Source organism: Erinaceus europaeus, chromosome 3, assembly GCF_950295315.1.
Source record: "Erinaceus europaeus chromosome 3, mEriEur2.1, whole genome shotgun sequence".
Taxonomy (NCBI): domain Eukaryota; kingdom Metazoa; phylum Chordata; class Mammalia; order Eulipotyphla; family Erinaceidae; genus Erinaceus; species Erinaceus europaeus.
Window position 1 is genome coordinate 61674065 of NC_080164.1, and position 23826 is coordinate 61697890.

Here is a 23826-nt window from a genome sequence, read left to right on the forward strand (position 1 = left end):
GGTCTTTTTCTTCTTTTTTTTTTCTTTGTATTTTTATTATATAGGACAGATAGAAATTGAGAGGGGGGAGGAGATAGAGAGACATACCTGCAAATCTGTTTCACTGCTCATGAAGCATCATGAAGCAGGGGGCGGGTCTCAAACCTGGGTCCTTGCACATGGTAACTGTTTAATTAACTGATATGCCACCACCAGGCTCCCCATAGAGATGCTTTAAAAATAAATGTTATGTGGTTCAGGAGGTGGCACAATGGATAAAGTGTTGGATTCTTGCCCATGAGGTTCAGGGTTCAATCCCCGGTAGGACATGTACTGGAGTGATGTCTGGTTCTTTCTGTCTCCTCCTATCCCTCTGATTGATAGTAAATGTTATCCCCACCTGCAGGGGAGTCGATTCACAGGTGGTGAAGCAAGTCTGCAGGTGTCTTTCTCTCCCCCTCTCTTGTCTTCCCCTCTTCTCTCCATTTCTCTCTGTCCTGACAATGACATCAATAACAATAATAATAACTACAGTAGTAAAACAAGGGCAACAAAAGGGAATAAATAAATATTAATTTTTTTTAATTAAAAAAACATGTTTTCTCAGTCCCTTTTTCTCTAGTAATATTCTTCCCTATTCTATCTCTCTTATTTTAAATTCATCTCTTGTTTTCTCATTAAAAATCATTTAATCTTACCATTTAGGTGTTAATACTATTTAACATTTTTATTCAATGATCATCTTTTGCTTTGACATATGCTTGCTGTTGTAAAAAAAACAAAACTAATATACTCTTTTATGATTTAATTTTTTCCAGGTTGAAATCCTTGAAAATGAGATTATTCAAGAAAAGCAAAGTCTTCAGAATTGTCAGGACTTAAGCAAGGATCTTATGAAGGAGAAAGCCCAGCTTGAAAAAACAATTGAAACTCTTAGAGAAAATTCAGAGAGACAGGTTAATAAATTTCCTGTTGAATTATGTGTTTTACAAGTCATTAACAATGTTATTTTGAAGGATAGTATACTAAGGGTTATTATACTTAAGGAAAATATCTTAGATTGTTTTAATTTTATTTTATTTACTTTTTTTTTATTATCTTTATTGAATAGAGACAGCCAGAAATTGAGAGGATAGAGGAGGTAGAGAGGGAGATAATCTGCAGCCCTTGCTTCACCACTTACAAAGTTTTCCCTCTGTAGGTGGGGGCCTGGGGACCTGAACATGGCTCCTTGCACATTGTAACATGTGCACTCAACTAGGTGCGCCACCACCTGACCTCCTATTTTAGATTTTAAATAGCTGTACTTTCACATTTTTTAATCCCAGATATTTTTGAAAAACTGAAGGGGAAGTTTAGAATTTATTTATTTTATTTTTACCAGAGCACTGCTCAGCTCTGGCTTATGGTGGTGTGGGGGACTGAACCTGAGACCATGGAGCCTCAAGTAGGAAAGTCTATCTGTATAACCATTATGCTATCCCCCCACCCTAGAAAAATTGTTTTATTTGTCACTATGCTTAAAGTTTTATACTATCTAACTTCTAAGTACCTTTGGAATGGGGTTGTCATTTCTAAAGTCCCTGAGTAAAATTGAGGAGAAATGCTTCTTTATGTTACTATCACTAAAGAGGAAGAATTGGAAACAGCAACTATCTTGGATATTGTGAAATTTTCTTCCATATGTTCATTAATTATTTTCATCTTATGCTTGAAGGCACTAGATAGATTACATGACTTGCTATTTTTAATTTCTATGCTGCAGAAGTTAAGTGATCGGTTTTGCAATAAGTATATAATGTTCTCATGCCACCTGTAAAAATGCAGGTTTCTGTATAGCTACAGAACAAGAAATTCCAGAACTTTTGAACTTTTTGCACTTCAACAGATTTGGATTTTTAAAAATACAATTTGATAATTGTTACAGGTCATAATTAAGTTATAAATTTGTTTGGTTTTCAAATATTAGATTTTATGTTATGATGTTTACAAATTCAGATTTTGGAGAATAAATCTATATGTACACAACCTCCTATTGCTACACAAAATACAGAAAATACTGAAAATCCACTGAAAAAGGCATCAAAATTTTAGTAAAAGTAAAAATCTATATAGTTAAAAGGTGTTTGTATTGTCAGCCTTTATTTATATTTTAATTAAAAATACATAACTAGACCTCTGACATCAATTTTAATACAAAATACATCTCTCTTATTGATTCCTTTATATGACTGGACAATGACTTGTATTGGATGTGAACTTTAATGACTGGACAACTTATGTACATAGTGCTTGCTCTCAATAAATCTATCAGAATTAAAAGTAAGATAGATATCTTTATATTCTGATTTGTCACTTTATTGAGAAAAGTATATAATTTAAAATATTGATGCTTTCCTTAGTGAAATGTTTCTTTTTCTCCTTTTTTTCCAATCAGATTAAAATACTGGAACAGGAAAATGAACATCTGAATCAAACCGTGTCTTCCTTAAGGCAGCGTTCCCAGATAGGTGCTGAAGCAAGAGTGAAAGACATTGAGAAAGAAAATAAAATTCTCCATGAATCTATTAAAGAAACAAGCAGCAAGTTAAGCAAGACTGAATTTGAAAAAAGACAGATTAAAAAAGAACTGGAACATTTTAAAGAGAAAGGAGAAAGAGCAGAAGAACTTGAAAATGAGTTGCATCGTCTTGAAAAAGAAAATGAGTTGCTACAGAAAAAGATAACCAATTTAAAAATTACTTGTGAAAAAATTGAAGCCTTAGAACTAGAAAACTCAGAGCTAGAAAGGGAAAATAGGAAATTAAAAAAAACATTAGATAGTTTAAAAAACCTTACTTTTCAGTTAGAATCCCTAGAAAAAGAGAATTCTCAACTTGATGAGGAAAACTTAGAACTGCGAAGGAATGTAGAATCCTTGAAATGTGCAAGTATGAAAATGGCTCAGCTACAACTAGAAAATAAAGAGCTGGAGAGTGAAAAAGAGCAACTTAAGAAAGGTTTAGAGCTCATGAAAGCATCTTTCAAGAAAACAGAACGCTTAGAAGTTAGCTACCAGGGTTTAGATACAGAAAATCAAAGACTACAAAAAGCTCTAGAAAACAGCAATAAAAAGATTCAACAACTAGAGTCTGAACTTCAAGACTTAGAGATGGAAAATCAAACATTGCAAAAAAACCTAGAGGAGTTGAAAATATCGAGCAAAAGATTAGAACAACTGGAAAAAGAAAACAAATCATTGGAGCAAGAGACTTCCCAACTAGAGAAGGATAAGAAGCAGCTGGAAAAGGAAAATAAGAGACTCAGACAACAAGCAGAAATAAAAGATACCACATTAGAAGAGAATAATGTGAAAATTGGAAATTTAGAAAAAGAAAACAAAACCTTATTCAAAGAAGTTGGCATTTATAAAGAATCTTCTCTTCGTCTAAAAGAATTAGAGAAAGAAAATAAGGAGCTTGTAAAAAAAGCAACCATTGACATAAAAACTTTGGTTACATTACGAGAGGTAGATATAATTACTAATTTCAGGCATATGTTTTTATGTTTTTTAAGATTTTTTTATTGTGGAAGTTTTAAAAAGGTGAGCTTTAATTGGTATTTATGAGAGAGAAGAGAATGAGAGATGAGGGCAATGCTCAGCTCTGGCATATGTTCTGTTGGGAGGCAATACTTGGGGCTTCAGGCTTGCAAATCCTGAGCTCCACATCTGTCTCCTTGGTCGAAGATGTTATTAGTTTTATGTGAAAAGAGTTCATGAGAGAAAGAAATAAGCCACTGTAGTATAATGCAGAAATTAATCTGAGTCATTGCAGTCATTACACTGTTTCTTTGGCTGCAAGTGTGTGTGTCTTTAAAAAAAAGAAAATCTGTAGCTGGTTGGATATATGTATGGAAATTAAAATTTTTTTTTTACTAGAAGTGGCCAGGCAGTGCACAACCAGAAAAGCACACATGCCACCATGCACAAGCTAAGCTCCTGGTCCCTACCTACAGAGGGGAAGTTTCAAGAAGCATTGCTCTGGGTTTTTCTTTTTCTCTCTCTGTATCTACCCCTCCTTCTTGCTAAGTTTATGTTTTCATTTAAAAAAGAAGACACTAGGAGTGAGAACTAGATTAATCAATATAGTCACTAGCCCTAGCATTAACTCTTGTTCCTATTTTTTAAAAAGATAGACAGTAGATGAACAGTGCTTCTTTTAAAAATTTTATTTATTAAATGGTAGTATTAACAAGATCATAGGATAAAGAGGGGTACAATTCCCACCACCAGAACTCCCTATCCCATCCCCTCCCTTGAAAGCTTTCTTATTCTTTATCCCTCTGGGATTATGGACCCAGGGTCACTATAGGGTGCAGAAGGTGGAAGATCGGGCTTCTGTAATTGCTTCCCTGCTGAACATGGGCATTGGAAGGTCAACCCATACTCCCAGCCTGTCTTTCTCTCTCCCTAGTTGGGCAGAGGTCAGGGAGGTGAGGCTCCATGACACATTGGTGGGGTTGTCTGCCCAGGGAAGTCAGGTAGGCATCATGATAGCTTCTGGAACCTGGTGGCTGAAAAAGAGTTGTTATAAAGCAGAACAAATTGTTAACTCATCATGAACCTAAAGGTAAGAATGTTGCAGATGAAGATTTGGGGTCTCCATTTTGAAAATAGCTAGTAGGTCTATTTTAGGTATATTCCAAGGGGCTAATGATTTTACTAGCTTTTTCCTGAGCCTGACATCTAATATGCAGGTGGACCCAGGTTATTGTCTGGGGAGGTGGTATCATAGTTGGAAAAAGGACTAGAAAGCTGGATCAGGGAAGACAGTAGCTCCCAAATATGGGGAAAGTATATAAACAGTTAACTAAACCCCATCAATTTGATCTGGGGCCCATATTCAGCCCAGGAGCCTATATAACCTCTGCATCCCTGTAGGTCTGAGCTCACTCACCTTCTGGTTACAGCTGAACATTCCAGGCTGCACTGATTTCAAGATCCATCTTCCTCAGGTGGTAGAGTAGATGAACAGTACTTTAAGTCTAAAGTGTCTCACCATTTTGGGGAATTTGTATTATCTTGGGGCGGGGGGGAGATCGAGATAGTAGCCACTATTAACCTTTCTCCTCCCAGCCACCACCAACCTTTGTTCTACAGACTTAACAGATACAAACAAACATTGCCTTCTGCCTGCATGTCTTAAGAATGTGCCCTGGTTCTTAAGCACTTGATGTAGAAAAGTGTTGTATCCAACATTCACCAGGGGAAATATGCACTGAAATTATAACTTATTATAAACTTAAAAGATAGATTTTTTCCCCTATAGTTTGTAAATCTAAATTGTATATTCACAAATATAGTTTATTTTAGCTTTTAATACTAAAATTAAGAAATGTTATGGAAAAAAAGGAGACTTGCTGTTTGAAGCTAGGTCATAATTTTGTTACATAATTACTTTTTTTAATGATGAAAATATCAACATTTCTGTTTTTTATGGTTTGAATTATATGTATTCCTGGATCATGGTAGTTAGAATCTTGACTAAATTTCTTAGATATTTGTGTTCTTGACACTTATGAGAGTTTTGTATTCCTTTTAAAATAAGGATTTGGTGAGTGAAAAATTGAAGACTCAACAAATGAATAATGATCTTGAAAAATTAACTCATGAACTTGAGAAGATAGGGTTAAATAAAGAGCGACTCTTACATGATGAACAAAGTACTGATGATAGGTAAGTATAGTTTATTTGGCAATAGTTAAACTATGTTTATTATGTTTTTTTTTTGAATCATGTGTTTAAATGCCTCAGTTCTTTATTTTGTGTATCAAATTGTGCATTCAAAGAGCAGTGGAGGAACTATGAAGCAAAATAATAGACTGAGAAACCATTGAGATCTAAAAGAAATATGGAGACTTATGACTTTACAAACAGCAGAAATTAGCTTATATGTCCTTAAATTTTAAAAATGATCAATCCAGTTTTAAAGAAAATTTCTAGTTTCTCATGATAAATACAGTCAAACAGTTAGTCAAATTAACTGTTTAGCCTGTAGTTGGCCACTTGGTGATTCTAACTAGAAGTACTGTGAAGAATACTGTTTTATGGGGATTGGGTGGTGGCACACTTGGTTAAGCACACATGTTACAATGTATAAGGACCCTGGTTCAAGCCCCCAGTTTGCACCTGCAGGGGGAAAGCTTCACAAGTGGGAAGCTGGGCTGCAGGTGTCTCTTTGTCTCTCTCCCTCTATATCATCCCCATTTCTCTCAATTTCTGGCTGTCTCTATGTAATAAATAAAGATAATATAAAACTTTTTTTTAATATTGTTTTATGTAGACTAGATTTTAATTCATTGGCATTTCATAGTTTGCATTTTACCATTAACCTATAACTATTATTCTTGAAAGTATATTCTATGTCAAAGTACTTAGAAAAAAGAATAATGCTGATTATATAGATTTATTGATGTAATTCTGACAATATTCAGAGTAAACAAGATGTATTGATCTTTTTTAAGGTTAGTTTTATAATAACAAATAGAAGTAACCAGAGGCACTTATTCAAGCAATCAGTTCATGCAACCATAATTAAGTTAATTACACTGTTATTTCATGATAAAATAATTTAGTTGATGGGATGACCGAGGACCTAGTGGAGGTTGTATTGTTATGTGGAAAACTGAGAAATATTAAGCATGTACAAAATATGGTATTTACTGGTTACTGTAAAACATTAATCCCCCAATAAGGGGAAAAGATGTAAAAAAAAAAAAATTGAGTTAGCCAAATAGTTATGTGCAAGCTTGCTTCATTATCTTCTAGTATAATCACTGAATATATATCAACTTTATTCAAACAAATTTATTACTTGCCTTGTGTAAGACATTTAAAAAATTGTTTTATATTTATTTATTCCCTTTTGTTGTCCTTGTTTTATTATTGTAGTTATTATTGATATCGTCGCTGCTGGACAGGACAGAGAGAAATGGAGGGAGGAGGGGAAGACGGAGGGGGAGAGAAAGATAGACACCTGCAGACCCGCTTCACCACTTGTGAAGCGACTCCCCTGCAGGTGGGGAGCCAGGGCTCGAACCAGGATCCCTACACCGGTCCTTGCGCTTTGTGCCACGTATGCTTAACCCACTGCGCTACCGCCCAACTCCCGACATTTATTTAAGAGTAGAGAATTAGTGGGGGAGATAACAGTGATTATGTAAAAAGACTTTGATGAAGACACTGGCGTGGGTGGGGGGAAGAATACAGGTCCAAAAAGGATGACAGAGGACCTAGTGGGGGGTTGTATTGCTATATGAAAAACTGGGAAATGTTATGCATGTACAAACTATTGTATCTACTGTTGAATGTGAAACATTAATTCTCCAGTAAAGAAATTAAAAAAAAAAAAAAAAAAAGACTTTCATGTCTAAAGCACCAAAGGTGGCACATTCCATCCACAGCACGTCCATAAAGCCAGAACTGAGCAGTACTCTGGTTTTGAAAAAAACAGAGCAATAGCATAGCTGTACTAGCTGATCCTCCTATAGATTTATGGTCATTTCTAGATGGACTCTTCATATTGTTGAGCACCTTTTAACGAACATCTTAAATCACATTGTTAAGATTATTGAGTTATCTGCTGAGCATCAAAGAAATGAAAGTGCTTCAGCTAAGCTCTGAGGAATGCCAAGTTTGTAAGATTGAAACAGTAGGAAATATATTCCAACAGATCGAGCACAAAGGTGGGTTGAGCAATGTTTAGAATGACATGAGAGGTAAGTTAGAGAAAATTTGGAGGAACAGTGACCAGTTGAGAAGCTTTTATAATAGAGTAGGCAAGATGTGATGTTTTTATTAATCCCAACTATAATTAAAGTATTATGGAAATAAGAATATATATGTGAAACTTTTAGGTAATGTAAATAAGAAAAGTTAACATGATTGAATTTGAGGGATCAGTAAAAGCATTATTTAATATCACTGTCTTTTTTTTTTTCCTTAATGTGGTACTGGGGATTGGCCCTAGTACCTCCTTCATGCAAGACTTACAGGAATGAGCCACCTTCCCACTTAATTTTTACTTTTTGATTGATTGGACTCTTTCATGTGACACCAAGGAACTAACCCAGTGTCCCAAAAGATACAATATTATCTTTTAAAATTGTAGAGGGGTCAGGTAGTGGCGCACCTGGTTAAGTGCACATATTACAGTGCATGCACAAGGACTAAGGTTCAAGCCCAAGGTCCCCACCTGTAGTGGGAGAAGCTTCACAAGAGGTGAAGCAGGACTGCAGGTGTCTGTCTCTTTCCATCTCCCCTTCTCCTATCAATTTCTGTCTCTACCCAATAATAAATTAATAAATTTTTTTAAAATTGCAGAGTACTATGTCATAGAATATATATCCCATGACTTCTTTATCCAGTCATATGTTGATGCACATTTAGGTTACTTCCACTCTTAGAAAGTTGTGGCAATTGTGAATAAAGGAGCTATGAATTTAGAGGTGCATATGCCCCTCTGAATTAGTGTTTCCATTCTCCTTGGATTTGTCTAGGAATTACTTTTACAGTTTTTCAATTGATGTTGACCTCCTTTGAATATAGTTATTTGCTGTTAAGATATTTATTTCTGCCATCAAGGAAGAAAATGCCTACTTTTATAATTTGATGTATGATTTTTATTTTATTTTTACCATAGCACACTGCTCAGCTCTGGCTTATGGTGGTGTGGGGGATTAAACCTGGACCTTTGGAGTCTCAGGCATGAGAGTCTGTTTGTATAACCATTATGGTATCTATCCCTGCCCCATATATGTTTTTATATGTCCTTGTAGATATACTTTTAACATTAGTGTCTATATCAAATGCTTGAAAATATAATAAACCTGTCCATCTCCTCTTGCCATATATTCTAAACTAAAAGGAATATTTTGAAGCATGTCTTTCAGAGGTATTTTTTAAAGACCATAAGACCCTTTTATAGCATTGGTATATGTGCTAATCATATTTTAAAATAATTATCTACCCTATAGTGATGACCTATATTATTTTTATATGTGTGTAATAGATACAAACTTTTGGAATCAAAATTAGAATCCACTCTCAAGAAGTCCCTTGAAATAAAAGAAGAAAAAATTGCTGCTTTAGAAGCTCGATTAGAAGAATCTACAAATTACAACCAGCAGTTGCGACAAGAACTTAAAACAGTAAGTGATTTCTTTGAAAAGAATTTCACCAAAAAAAATTTTTTTTTTACTTTACTTATTTTTAAAAATTATTTATTTATTTTTAATGGAAGAGAAATAGACACCAGAGTACTGCTTGGCTATGGCTTATGGTGGTGCAGGGGACTGAACTTCAGACTCTTAGGCATGAAAACCTTTTGCATAACAATTATGCTATTTCTTCAGCCCAGGTGATGTTTCATTACCAAACATCTGAACAAAAAAGTAGAATGTATATGAAATAAAAATTTTATTAATGTTCTATTAATAAAATTTTATTAATATTTTTGTATTTATTTTTTATTAGTAATTTAGTGTGGCTTGCAGGCTTTTAAGATTATATGTGTATAGTTCCATACCATACCCACCACAACAGTTTTATGCCTGCCTTCCCTCACCTCACCCCCTTTCTCCCAAAAATAACCACTGTGATTTTTTTACAACCTTTTGATTAGTTTTTTTTCTTTTTAACAAGTTGGTATATATATTTTTTTCCCAGCCCCCCCCTGTCAGTTCTTTCTTTTTTATATTTATTTATTTACTTTTGCCTTCAGGGTTATCTCTGGGGCTCGGTTCTGGCATTACAAATCCACTGCTCCTTGTGTCCATTTTTTTCCATTTTATTGGATAGGAGAGAGAGAGAGAAACCAAGATTAGAAGGGAAGACAGAGAGGGAGAAAAAAAGATAGATACCTGTGTCGTGGTTTGTGAAGCTTCTCACCTGCAGGTGGGGAACTGGGGGCTCAAGTGTGGGTCCTTGCATTTAGTACTATGTGTGCTTAACCAGTTGCACCACTGCCCATCTCCATTTCAGTTCTTTTGTGTTGCACATGTCAATGAACAATCCAGTAGTTGACTTTCAGAGAAATGCAGGTCATTTGATAACAGAAACTATAGCAAAAAGTCCTTGAACACAAATGTCAGATTAACTTCAAGATATTAAATATAAGGTGTGAAAACAAACAAAAAAGATGGAGAGATGGATAAAGTACTAGAAAGAAATTTCATCATTTAAAAAAGAGAGGACTTTATATATGTAAATGTGTTACAGATAAAAATATTATATTTGTATTGGTCAATAAAATGCATTTAATATAGTTTTTTAATTCTTAGCTCACTGTTCTTTCCTTAACCAACATCATTCCTTTTCTTTCTCACCTTTTATAATTTGAAGCTGTCACCTGTTTTACTGTGTGTCACCTTCTTGAGAATTAAAGGTTCCTTGTTTCTTTCTTTGTGGCACTCCTTTCAGTAACACAGACAAAGCAGATCTGATAATAGCTAATTCCTTTAGTTTTTGTATATCTGGTACTATTTTAATTATTCATACTGAATGATAGTTTTGCATGGTAAATTATGTGTGGCTGGCAAGTATTATCTTTTACAACCTTGAATATATCATTTCACTATCTTGTCTTGCATGATTACAGCTAAAAAGTCTGGTACAAGTTTGACTATGCTACTTTGATAAGTCACTTTCTTCTTTTTCCTGGCAGCTTATAAAATGTTTTCTTTGTGGCTGGTTGGTGGCAAACTTGGTTGAGTGCACATGTTATAATGCGTCAGGACTGGGGTTTGAGTCCATGGCCCCATCCGCAGGGGGAAAGCTTCACAAGTGGTAGAACAGTGCTGCTGGAGTCTCTCTCCCTATCTCCCTCTTCTATCTCAATTTCTGGCTGTCTCTATCCAATAAACAAATAAAGATAATAAAAGAAATTTAAAAAAATGTTTTCCTTGTATTTGACTGTTTAGAATTTCACAAAGATATGGCTTAGTTGTCTCTGTTTAAGATTAGGATCGTGGCATGCCACCTTTGAGCCTACAGCACCTGTAGTGGTGCCGGGGGTCAGGCTGCAGTGCCAGAGCAGCTGCTCGTGATAACTGGGGCTCCATGCTGCTGGCTGCCCTTTTAGCCATGAGCCACATGGGTAAAAAAAAGATTAGGACTTTGGAAGTTTTCTCTACATCTTGAATGCATCTACATCCTAACCATATTCCAGATTTGGAAAATTTTCTGCTATTGTTTCTTTGAATATGGCTTCTCCCTTCCTTCTCTCCTAATCTTCTGAGACCCCTATAATTCTGATACTTGTTTTCTAATGAAGTCTCCAGTCAGTCAGTCTCTCTTTCTCTCCCTTTTTTTTTTCTCTCACCCTATCTCTCTCATTGCTGCCAGGGTTATTATTGGGGCTCAGTGCCTGCACAATGAATCTATTGTTCCAGGTGGCCTTTTTTTTCTTTTCTTTCTTTCTATTTTACTTGATAGGACAGAGAAATTGAAAAAGTAGGGAGAGGGAAAGATAAACATCTGCAGATCTGCTTCACCTCTTATAAAGTGTCCCCCCTGCAAGTGGGGGACAGAGGCTTTAACCTGGTTCCTTGCACATGATAATGTAGTGTGTATGCTTAAGTGGGTGTATGACCATATGGCTCCAAGCCTTTAATCTCTTGAAGAACTGCCTCATTTTTCCTAAACCTTTTTTCTCCTACTTTGAAGTCATAGTGTGGCCAGTTTGTCTTCTATTTCTGATGTTCTCTTTTCTACATGGGTATGTCTACTACCTTGACTTATTATTTGTGACTGGAATGAATTAATAAAATAAAAGTCTACTAGGAGTAGGGCAATCATGCAGATTTGAAGCCCTGGTAGAAAAAAAAAATTAATCTGGCACATAAGGTAAAAGACTAAACCTAGTTATATGCTGCCTCTTAGAAAACTTCATGAAATATTTAGTATTCAGTATTTTCTTTTTTTTAATGATTTTTAAAAAATTTATTCATGAAGAAAACAGGAGGGGAAAGAAAGGGAGGAAAGAGGAAGAGAGAGAGAATATACCAGACATCACTCTGGTACATGTGCTGCCAGGAATTGAACTCAAGACCTCACATTTGAGAGTCCAATGTTTTATCTACTCTGCCACCTCCCGGATCATGATATTCAGTATTTTTCTTTTATTATATCAGTCCATCTAGTATTTCTTTTTTCTTTCTTTCTTTCTTTTTTTTTTTTTTTTACTAGAACACAGCTCAGCTCTGTCTTGTGGTGGTGGTGGGGATTGAACCTTGGACTTTGGAGCCTTGGGCATGAGAGTCTCAACATAATCATTCTATCTATCCCTACCTGTATTCTTACGGGACTAGTTTAGTGCTAATGAATTACTTTAACTGTTGTTTGTCTGGAAGGTCATTATCATTCCTTAAAATCGGACTGATAATTTGAGTAGTTTTCTTGCATGTTGGCCTTTTCCACTGAAATCTTTTGAGTATATCGCAGTCCTTTCCACCCTTTGGATTTCTTTGAGAAGTTAGCTGATAGTGCTACAGTGTTCCTATATATGTGACTCTTTGTTTTTTCTCTTGCTTTTAAGATTCTCTCTGTGATTTCTGGTATTTCAATTATTTAGGTGTCTTAGTGTAAGTGGTGTGCATTAGTTTAAATTTATTTTATTTGGAACCCAACTCAGTGGATCCACTGTTTCCTTTTTTGACTTAGATAGCTTTAGATAAAAATCCTGTCCTTTTACTTTCTGTACTCTCTCTTATGATGTGAATGTTGTCTATCTTGTTCTTGTCCCACAGCTCTCAAATATTATCTTCATTTGTTTTATTTCTTTCTTCTTTGGGGGCCAATGTTGGGGATTTGCACGTTTTTATTATTATTGAGGGGGACTAATGCTTTATAGTGAATTGATTACACATTCACACAGTTTCCAGGCCCCCTCAAGTTTTCTCCCTCTCCCCAGAGTCCTTCGCTTTGGTGCAATACACCATATCCAGTCCATGTTTCAGTTTGTGCTCTTCCTCCTTCTCCCTACTTTATTAAGTACTGCTAATAAGTGAGATCATTTGGTATTCACTTCTCTTTTTGCCTTATTTCACTCAACATGATGTCCTCAACTTTTGTCCAAGAGGATACAGAGGAGACAATGTCATCATTCTTAACAGCTGAATAGTATTCCACTGTCTGTATATACCACAATTGTTTAGCCAGTCACCTGATATTGGATATCTGGGTTACTTCTGGTGATTATAGACTGTGTTGATATGAGCATAGGTATCCATAAATCTCTTTTGATAGGTGTTTCTGTTTCGTTTGGGTAAGTCCCCAGAGCACACACACTACCATGCAGAATGACCTAAGTTGTAGGCCCTACTCCTCACCTGCAAGGAGGAAGTTTACTACTTATGAAGCAGTGCTGTAGGTGTCTCTCTAAATAAAGAAGTCATTTATTAACATAGCTCATTCTGGACAACATGTTCTTCTTAAACGGGCAGATATACATAGTTACTTCCAAATATTAAGTTAGAAATATTTTAAGAGGTATTAGTACATGTACTAGTTAGTCATTATTTGGGAACTTCTATTATTTCTAAACTTGTTATAGGTGTATCTAAAAAGAATAATTGGTATATAGTCACTTGTCTGTGTCCAGTCAATATCTTCTAGGGGTATTGTCATCATAAATAATAGTATCTGAAACTATAGAATGTATTGTAGTTGCATGTCACTTATAAGTATATTTAATATTTACTATAATATTTTTAGGGGGAAGAGATTTGCGTTGCACAAACCATACATTAGTGGTGATAATAATAACTAAACATGTTATTTATCACATTTTAAGTAGTTCTCTCTTAGTATACCAGTACAGTGTCGCATTAATTATGAGAAATAAAACTTTAGAGATACTTCTTTCTCATTAAGGTATGTTAAATAAAATTTTAGGTTAAAAAGAATTATGAAGCTCTTAAACAGAGACAAGATGAAGAAAGGATGGTACAAAGCTCTCCTCCAACATCTGGTGAAGATAACAAATGGGAGCGAGAAAGTCAGGAAACAACTAGAGAACTTCTGAAAGTTAAAGACAGATTAATTGAAGTAGAAAGAAATGTAAGTATTTTTAAATTCAGAAAAAAAATTTAATTGAGGGGGTTAATGCTTTACAGTGGATTCACTGACCAATATACTTTAATTAAGGACCAGGCTTCCAACGTTTTCTCCCTTTCCTCTTTCCGCTCCCCTCCCCAGAGTCCTTAGCTTTGATTCAATATGCCAAAAAATGAGTTTTTAAGAAGTAATTAATCTTTGATTATCTAATTTAATCTGATTTTGCAGCATTGTTCATTACTTATTACCTTTATAGAGGTCCACCAGCAATCTTTGTCAACTTTGTTTTGAACATATAAACCAAACCTATCTCTATTTCTAGTTGTATCATTTTTTGCCTGAACTATTAGAATATTTTACTAACTGGCCTCTTTCTTTCCAGTCTTCACAGATCTAATCTGTTCTTTCTTTTTTTTTTTTGTAATTCCACGAAGGTTGTTGCTAGAGTTTGGTGACTGCATACTGAGTCCACCACTGCAAGAATGTGTTTGTTTTCCCTTTTCTTCCCCCCCCGCCCCTCTTGTCTTCTGTTTATAGACAGACATTGTGAGAGGAGGTGATAAAGAGGGAGAGAGAGAGATACTTGTAACTACTTCACCGCTTGTGAAGTTTTTTCTCCACATGTAGGGACTGGGGGCTTGAACCTATGTTCTGGTAATGTGACTGGGTGTGCAGCACTACTAGACCCTGATCTAATCTCTTCTCAATGCCTTAGCTAGTGTTACGCTTTTCTACTATTATTTTCTAAAATGCAGAAAATACGTGTGACTCAAATTTGAATAAAGAGTGGACTAAATGGTGCACCTTTCGATCCCCTCTTTAAATTTAATCTAGGTTATTAGTGATTTGATAAGGATCTACAAAATTAAATTATCTTTATTTGTTTATTGGATAGAGATAGCCAGAAATCGAGAGAGATGGGGATGACAGAGAGACACCTGCAGCTTTGCAGATTTATTTTTGTTCAGGCTTTCTTATAGTTGGATTTGTGTCACTGAAGAAGATGCCTATAAAATTTAGATGGAAAAGAATTTTGCCAATATTTTCCTCTAAGTATTTGATACTTTCTGGTTTAACATCCAAATCCTTAATCTCTTTGGAGTTTACTTTTTTATATGATGATGTAATGGTTCACTTTCATTCTTCTGCACATCTCAGCACCATATGTTGAAGAGACTCTCCTTTCTCCATTTAATACTTTGGTCCCCCTTGTCAAAAATTAGATGTCCATAGGTGTAAAGGTTTATTTCTGGACTCTCAATTGTTGTTGTTGTTGTTGTTACCGGAGCACTGTTCAACTCTGGCTTATGGTGGTGCAGGGGATTGAACTTGGGGCTTTGGAGTCTGAGACATGACGAATCATTTGCATAACCATTATGCTATCTACCCTCTGCCCTGGGCTCTCAGTTCTATTCCACTGGTCAGCGTGTCTGGTTTTGTCACAGTATCAGGCAATTTTGGTTACAGTGGCCCTATAATACAGTTTGAGATCTGTGAATGTGATGCTTCCAGTTCTGTTCTTCTCAAGATTGTTTTGGCAATTCTAGGTATTTTGTGGTTCCAGATAAACATATGTAGCTTTTGTTCTGTTCTCTTAAACAAAACAAAGCAAAGCAAAATAAAACAAAACTGGCTGGGACCTTGATGGGGATTGCATAAAATTTGTATATGGCTCTGGGTAGAATATTTATTCTACCAATTTTTTTTTTCTTCCAGGGTTATTGCTGGGGCTCGGTGCCTGCACTACAAATCCACTGCTCTTGGAGGCCATTTTTTCCTTTTTGTTGCCCTAGTTGTTTATCATTGTTGTGATTATTATTATTATTGTTATTGATGTCATTGTTGCATTAGGACAAAGAGAAATGGAGACAGGAAGGGGAGACAGAGATGGGAAGAGAAAGATAGACACCTGCAGACCTGCTTCACCGCCTAGGAAGGGACTCTCCTGCAGGTGGGGAGCTGGGGGCCTTAACGCTGGTCCCTGCGCTTCACACCACGTGCGCTTAACCCACTGCACCACCGCCTGGTCCCCTCATTCTACCAATTCTTCCAGTCTGAGAACATGGAATATCTCCTCCCTTCTTTGTTTCTTTTTGTATTTACTTGAGTAGTAACTCATAGTTTTCAGTATACAAATCTTTCACTTCTTTTGTTAGGTTTATTCCTAGATATTTTATTGTTTTTGCTGCTATAGTGAATGGGACTGATATCTGGATTTCTTCTTCTGACTTAAGATTTTACATAAAAGAATGCTGTTGACGTCTATGTTAATTTTATAGCCTGATGCCTTAACTATATTCCTTGATAGTTCCAGGAGCTTCCTAATAGATTCTTTAGATTTCTCTATGTATACTAGTATATCATCTGCAGATAGTGAGTTTGACTTTTCTCTTAAATCTGTATCCCTGGGAGTTGGGCGGTAGCACAGCGGGTTAAGCACAGGTGGCACAAAGCACAAGGACCATCATTAAGGATCCCGGTTCAAGCCCCCGGCTCCCCACCTGGAGGGGAGTCGCTTCACAGGCTGTGAAGCAGGTCTGCAGGTGTCTATCTTTCTTTCCTCCTCTCTGTCTTCCCCTACTCTCTCCATTTTTTTCTGTCCTAACAACGACAACATCAATAACAACAACAATAATAACTAAAACAACTATAAAAAAATAAGGGCAACAAAAGGGAAAAATAAATAAATATAAAAATTTAAAAAAGATAATTAAAAAAAAAATTAAAAACATCTATATCCCTTTAATTCCCTGCTCTTGCCTGATTACTATGGCAAGAACTTAAAACTATGTTGAATAGTAAAGGTGATAGTGTAAAGCCATTTTTATAATGTTTTGATCATGAAGAGATACTAGATTTTGTCAATGGCTTTCTCTGTATCTATTGATAATCATGTGTTTTTTGGTTTTTTCCTTGATTAATGTGATGGTTCACATTTATTGACTTAAATATATTGAACCAGCTTTACATACCTAGGATAAATCCCACTTAGTTATGATGTTTATATCTCACTATGCCCTCTAGAAGTTGGCTGGGATTTATTTTTTCTAGCCATCTGTGGGAGCCTGAGCCAATCAGAAGGCATTTAACTATAGCTAGATTTTTCATGTAATAAATAGTGATTCCTTATGGGCACTGTAGTGTTCTGCTGCCCCTGATTTAAGAGATTAAGTAATCAGACTTACTTTCTCACCACTATCAATGTGTTCAGCTGTTTGGAGCCAGCTTTCATTAAATATGGCTTCTTGGGTTCCAAGAATCTCTTTTTCATTGCCCCCTCCCTTTTTTTCCCTAACCTATTGGCCACACATGTGGTCTGTACTCACCTGTGACTTAGTGAGTTTTTGGAGACATCCTGTTTGTATTGTGTTGAGTTTTCAGGTGATTTTGTTGTTGTTTTTTCCTAGTTTATCAGGGGAGCAATCTGAAACAGTTCCTATTTCTTAGCTACATGTCTAGAGTGTTGTTTTCTAGACTTTTGTACAACATAATGTGGACACAGTATTTTTTTAAACTTAAATATCTGTTTATAATTTGGAATAGAGAAGGATATATACATATATATATTCTTTTTTAACAGTGTTGTGTGTTTTCTGTTAACAAGTGCTGGTAAAAAATCTGTTATCTGTTAAACAAAAAATTAATATTGCTTTTAATATTAATATATGTGTTTTCCTTTTTAAGAATGCTACATTACAAGCAGAAAAACAGGCATTGAAGACTCAACTGAAGCAACTTGAGACACAGAACAATAATTTGCAGGCTCAGATTCTTGCACTTCAGAGGCAGACAGTGTCATTACAGGAACAGAACACTACCCTTCAAACTCAGAATGCCAAACTTCAGGTTGTAATATATATATATATATATATATATACTTTTTAAAAAAATTTCTTTATTGGGGGATTATTAGTTTACAGTTGACATAACAAATCAGCCCAACTAGGTCCTCCTCTGCCATCATGTTCCAGGGCCGGAAACTTTTACTTTGGTGCAATACACCAACTCCTGTCCAAATTCTGCTTTGTATTTTCCCTTCTGTTTTTGTTTTTCAACTTCTGTCTATGAATGAGATCATCCCATATTCACTTAACATGATTCCTTCAAGCTCTGTCCAGATAAGGTGAAGAAGATGAATTCACCACTTTTAATAGCTGAGTTGTATACCACAGCTTACTCAGCCACTCATCTGTTGTTGGACACCTGGGTTGCTTCCAGGTTTTGGTTATTACAAATTGTGCTGCTAAAGAAAAAAAAAAAAATCAAAGTAGACCAGAGCCTTGTACAGCTCTGGCTTGTGGTGGTGCTGGGGATTGAATCTGGGATCTCAGAGTATGGAAGTCTTTTTCAGAACCATTATGCTATATCCCCAGCCCCTGGTCCCACATTTTTGTAATGGAGGGAGAGAGAGAGGGTGAGGGATGGGAGAGGGGGGTAGAGGAGGGGAGAGTAAGAGAGAGAAAGATATGGTGGGTGTGCACACTGCTGCACCTGATTGAGCACACACATTTCCATGCACAAGGACCTGGGTATTGCCGCCCAAACCTTTGCCCTCCTTCATGTATCATAAAAACCCAGCAAACAACAACAACAAATTGTGCTGCTATGAAAATAGCTATATACAAATCTGTTTGGATGATGTTTGGTTCCTTAGGATATATCCCCAGGAGAGGGTCATAAGGGAAGGTCCACTTCTAGCCTTCTGAGAGTTCTCCAGACTATTCTCCACAGGGGTTGGACTAATTTACTTCCCCACCAGCAGTGCAGGAGGGTTCCTTTTTTCCCACAACCTCTCCAGCATTTGTTGCTGCTACCTTTTGTGATGTATGATATTCTCATAGGAGTGAAGTGGTATCTCATTGTTGTCTTTATAATATTTTAAGGATATGAAACAAAACTTGAATGGTGCTGTTAACTTAAAGATGACTATACATGGTAACATGTTTTTTTAGTGAATGAATTTAGCTACTGATTGAAAAAAAAATTTAGTTTTTTAAAATATTCTTCAAAGCTTTTAAGTGCCATTCTATAATTTGCCTCCCCTCCTTCTCCTCCTCATTATTCTTTTTTAAATTTTAAATTTTAGTTTTTTTTAGTAGAGTACTGGTTATAGTGATGCCAGGGATTGAACCTGGGACATTAGAGCCTTAAGCATGATTTTTTTATATTGCCATTATGTTATCTCCCTCACCTGTTCTCTAAATACTCAGTAGTAAATTTTAATTTACGGAATATTAATGAAAGATAATTTGATATGTATTTAATTTATGATCTTCCACCTGTTTTAACAAGTTGATTATGAATAATCTGGTAGAAACCTTTGCAGGGTTTTGAGGCATACCATTTTTAATATCATTTTTTTAGCTTTCTTATTAAGTTACTGAAAAACAGCATAACGTAAGGATTTTGTCTTCAGACCTATCCTTAGTTCAGAAGATACATTTCACTGCTAACATTGCAAATGTTGTTTCAATTAGAAGACTTATTTGCAAATGTTTGAAATGGTTTAAAGACAGAAGAAAAGCCACCTCATTGATTCCAAAAGTTTTTTTCTGAGCTCTTTTTTTTTCATGGCAAAGCCAATATTTATTTTAGACTTGGTAAAATTAGTTTTTTTAAAAAAATATTTTATTTATTAATTTATTATTGGCTAGAGATAGAAGAGGGGAGGGGAGATAGAGAGGGAAAGAGACAGAGAGACACCTGCAGCCCTGCTTCACCACTCATGAAGCTTTTCCCTTGCAGGTGGGTAGCAGGGGCTTGAACCTGGGTCCCCCTGTGCACTGTTTATTCCAATTTTTTTTTTTTTTAACACCAGGGCACTGCTTAGCTCTGGTTTATGGTGGTGCGGGGGATTAAACCTGGGACTTTGGAGCCTCAGGCCTGAGAGAGTCTCTCTGCATAACCATTATGCTATCTACCCCCACCCACCCCCTGTGCACTGTAGTGTGTGCACTTAACCAGGTGTGTCACTGCCTGGCACCAAGTAGTTTTTTCTTTTAATACCTAGGAAATGATAAACCTAACATTTTAAATTCTTTATTTTATTATGAGTAGAATGCATATTATGACTAATCCTTTATGTTTACAACAGTTCAAGGGACTAGGGATTAGGGACTAGGGAGATGGTTTAGCAAAAAGAATACTTGCCTTCCATGCTAAGGCATTGGGTTGAAACCCTAGTACCACATGAGAGTACCAAGAACAGAAACAAGTTGAATTTCATAGATGATGGTATGTTTCTTTGGTGTCTTTCTCCTCTGTCTGTCTCCTTGTCACAAAACATTACAAAATAAAAGACTAAGGTAGGGACATAGAGAGATGATATAGTTCACCAGGTAAAATGCATGCAGGTGCTGTAGTACCAAGGGAAGCTCTGATGTGGTGGTCTCTCTCCGCCCCCCCCTCTCATTTTGCCTGTCTCTATCTGAATGAAAAAGTAGCTTGAAGCAATTAAATTATGTATGTATAAGACCCCCCAACTCTGCAAAAAACACATTTTGTCTAGCTAGATGGTTCAGCAAAGGTCATTCATGAGGCCCTGGTTCAGATTTTTGGTACTGTACCATATTAAGAAAAAAAAAAATGAAGTGACTCAGTGGTTGAGTACTATTCTTACATGCATAAATCTTGGGGCTTACTCCCTACCATCACATGAGATCAACAGAGATCAAACAAATGATGGAATAGAGCTCAGTTTATTCCCTGGCACTTCGTAAGAGAAAAAGGAAATGAAAAGCACAGCTATTTTTTCTAAAGTATAATAACAATGTACTTTCTTACAGGTAGAAAACTCCACACTAAACTCCCAAAGTACATCACTGATGAATCAGAATGCACAACTCCTAATTCAGCAGTCTTCTTTAGAAAATGAAAATGAATCTGTAATCAAAGAGCGAGAAGACCTGAAATCTCTCTACGACTCTTTGATCAAAGATCATGAAAAGCTGGAACTACTTCATGAACGTCAGGCTTCAGAGTATGAGTCTCTCATTGCTAAACATGGAACTCTAAAATCTGCCCACAAGAATCTTGAGGTGGAGCATAAAGACCTTGAAGATCGGTAAGTATATATCTCGTGTTACTAATTTAAAAGCATTTTTCTTTGTGTAGTGGTAAATTTTAATGTTTTAAGAATTAAGAGATACTTATATAAGAAATTTACATATTTTATGTAATAATAAATTACTCTTGGGCCGAACAGTGGCGCATCTGGTTAAGTGCACACATTACAGTGCACAAGGACCCAGGTTCAACCTCCTGGTCCCTACCTGCAGGAAGAAAGCTTCACAAGTGGTGAAGCAGGGCTGCAGATGTCTCTCTTCCTCTCTCCCTCTCTATCTCCTCTTCCCCTCTTAATTACTCTCTGTCTCTATCCAATAATGAACAAATAAAATAAAAATTAAGAAATAAATTACTCTTGCTTTCTTCACCTAAATTATTTGTTTTTTAAGGGTATATTCTAAACCAAAAACTTAACTTTTTTTTTTTTCTTTTTAGGTACAATCAGTTACTAAAGCAGAAAGGACAGTTGGAAGATTTGGAAAAAACATTGAAAGTAGAACAGGAGAAAATGCAACTTCAAAACAAAAGTCATGAGACTATAGCTGCAGAATATAAGAAACTTTGTGGTGAAAATGATAGGTAATAAACATTTGTATAATTTTAATTTTTATTATTCATTACACCCGATGTGTATTATTGTACTTTTTTTAGTGCCACTATAACTTAGAATTTTTAAAGATCCAGAAAAATAAGTAAATAGTTCCACACTATCATGTAGGTGTTTATAGAATTATTAAGACAAACTTTAGATCACTTGTTTTCTAAAATTGTTTCTATAGTTATGTAGCTAGTAAAATTTGTCACCTCTTGTAGCCCAGAGGTGTTACAGTGGACAAAACATTGGACTCTTAACCATGCAGTCCCAGTTTGATCCCCAAAATTGCATGTGGCAAAGTGATACTTTACTTCATTCTCTCTCTCTCTCTCCCTCCCCCTCTCTCTTCATTCCCCTCCCTCCTCTATTTCATATAAATATTTTTTAAATTTAGGCTACATAACAAAATTTCTGTATCTTGATATCATTTACACACAGGGCAGAATGTAATGAAATCTGATTTTTTAAAAAAAAATTTTTTTATATTTATTTTCCCTTTTGTTTCCCTCGTTTTGTTGTTGTTGTTATAGTTACTGTTATTATTTGATGTCGTTTGTTGGCTAGGACAGAGAGAAATGGAGAGAGGAGGGGGAGAGAAAGATAGATATCTGCAGACCTGCTTCACTGCCTTTGAAGTGACTCCCCTGCAGGTGGGGAGCCGGGGGCTCGAACTGGGATCCTTAAGCCAGTCCTTGGCACTTTGCGCTACATGTGCTTAACCCGCTGCGCTACCGCCCAACTCCCTGAAATCTGATTCTTTATTATTTTTTTTTTAATCTAGTATCACAGTTCTTATCTTTTGAAATTATTGCAGGTAGTCAGCCATATAATTTCCTGATTGCTGGTACTTTTGAAATTTATTTTATTTTAATTGACTGAGGAGTTAATGGTCTTATGTTATCATGTGGCAGTTATTTTTTAATTATTGAAAAAAATCATTTATTTGGTCATATTACTGGGGCTTCAGTGAGCTATATTGCCAGCCCTTAATTTTTTTTCTTATTAATGAAAGAAAGAGTGAGTGAGAGAGTATTAGCAGCATCACTGTGGCACATGTGATGCTGGGGGTTAACTTATTTTCAGAGATCAAACACTACTTAGTGTACCACCTTCCAGATAATTATTTATGTTGTCACCAGGGCTTCACCATTTCAAGATCACTTTTTCAGACAGAGAAATAGAGGGAGAAAGAGAGAGAGAGAGAGATGGGAAGATAGACAGAGACAACACCACAATGTGGTAGAGGCTGGATTTGAATTCAACTGAGTTGCACACATAGCAAAACCAGGCATACTATTCAAGTGAGTTTATTTTGCTGCCCTGACAGTTACTCTTTCACTTGAAGCCTTGAGAAAATCAAAACTTGCTAGTTGATAACCAGTATGTTTTATAAGGAGAGTCCCTTTTGAAAATCTTTTAGTATCCTTTGAAAAGTTTAAACAACTGAAACACTTGTACTGTACTTACACACGCACAGCTAAAATGCTGCTGAAAAGCAGCATGTGAAAACTAAAAGTCATTTCTCTACTCCTTAACAGAATAGTTTGCAGATCTTTGCACTTAGAGATAAGTGAAACTATAGTTGGTAATTTTTACCAGTAATCTAGAATTCATTTGTAATAATTGGAAACTGCAGACATATTAGAGACTAAAATTTTGGTTTAAACCTATAGATCTTGGTTATTTAATAACTTACTCATAGGCTGCCATATCTTACACTAGTTCAGTTTTTTGATGTAATTTTTAAATTTTTTTTGTATTCTCCCTTTTGTTGCCCTTGTTGTTTTTTTCATTGTTGTTGTAGTTATTATCATTGTTGATGTCGTCGTTGTTGGATAGGACAGAGAGAAATGGAGAGAGGAAGGGAAGACAGAGAGGAGCAAAGAAAGAAAGACACCTGCAGACCTGCTTCACCGCCTGTGAAGCGACTTCCCTGCAGGTGGGGAGCTGGAGGCTTGAACTGAGATCCTTACCCCGGTCCTTGGCACTTTGTGCCATGTACACTTAACCCATGGCACTACTGCCCGACTCCCTGATATAACTTTTTATCATCTTTTTGGGAGATTAATGGGTTAAAGTGCAGTTGTTGACA

The 23826-nt window shown here is 35.9% G+C and overlaps 1 protein-coding gene and 1 non-coding gene across 6 annotated transcripts in view; both read left to right on the forward strand.

The window, feature by feature from the left end:
- Window positions 1-23826, forward strand: part of CCDC88A (coiled-coil domain containing 88A) — a 143471-nt gene that overhangs the window by 75089 nt on the left and 44556 nt on the right. For all 5 annotated transcript variants that reach the window (XM_060187247.1, XM_060187246.1, XM_007525464.3 and 2 more), the window contains 8 exons: window positions 798-935; window positions 2417-3487; window positions 5568-5695; window positions 9030-9168; window positions 13913-14077; window positions 17759-17920; window positions 20860-21137; window positions 21575-21718. In XM_060187247.1, the coding sequence (XP_060043230.1) occupies window positions 798-935; window positions 2417-3487; window positions 5568-5695; window positions 9030-9168; window positions 13913-14077; window positions 17759-17920; window positions 20860-21137; window positions 21575-21718 (2225 nt within the window). The remainder of the gene's footprint in view (window positions 1-797; window positions 936-2416; window positions 3488-5567; window positions 5696-9029; window positions 9169-13912; window positions 14078-17758; window positions 17921-20859; window positions 21138-21574; window positions 21719-23826) is intronic.
- On the forward strand, window positions 10991-11114 carry LOC132537973 (small nucleolar RNA SNORA76). Its single transcript, XR_009549372.1, has one exon. It is a non-coding gene; the product is annotated as a small nucleolar RNA SNORA76 (small nucleolar RNA).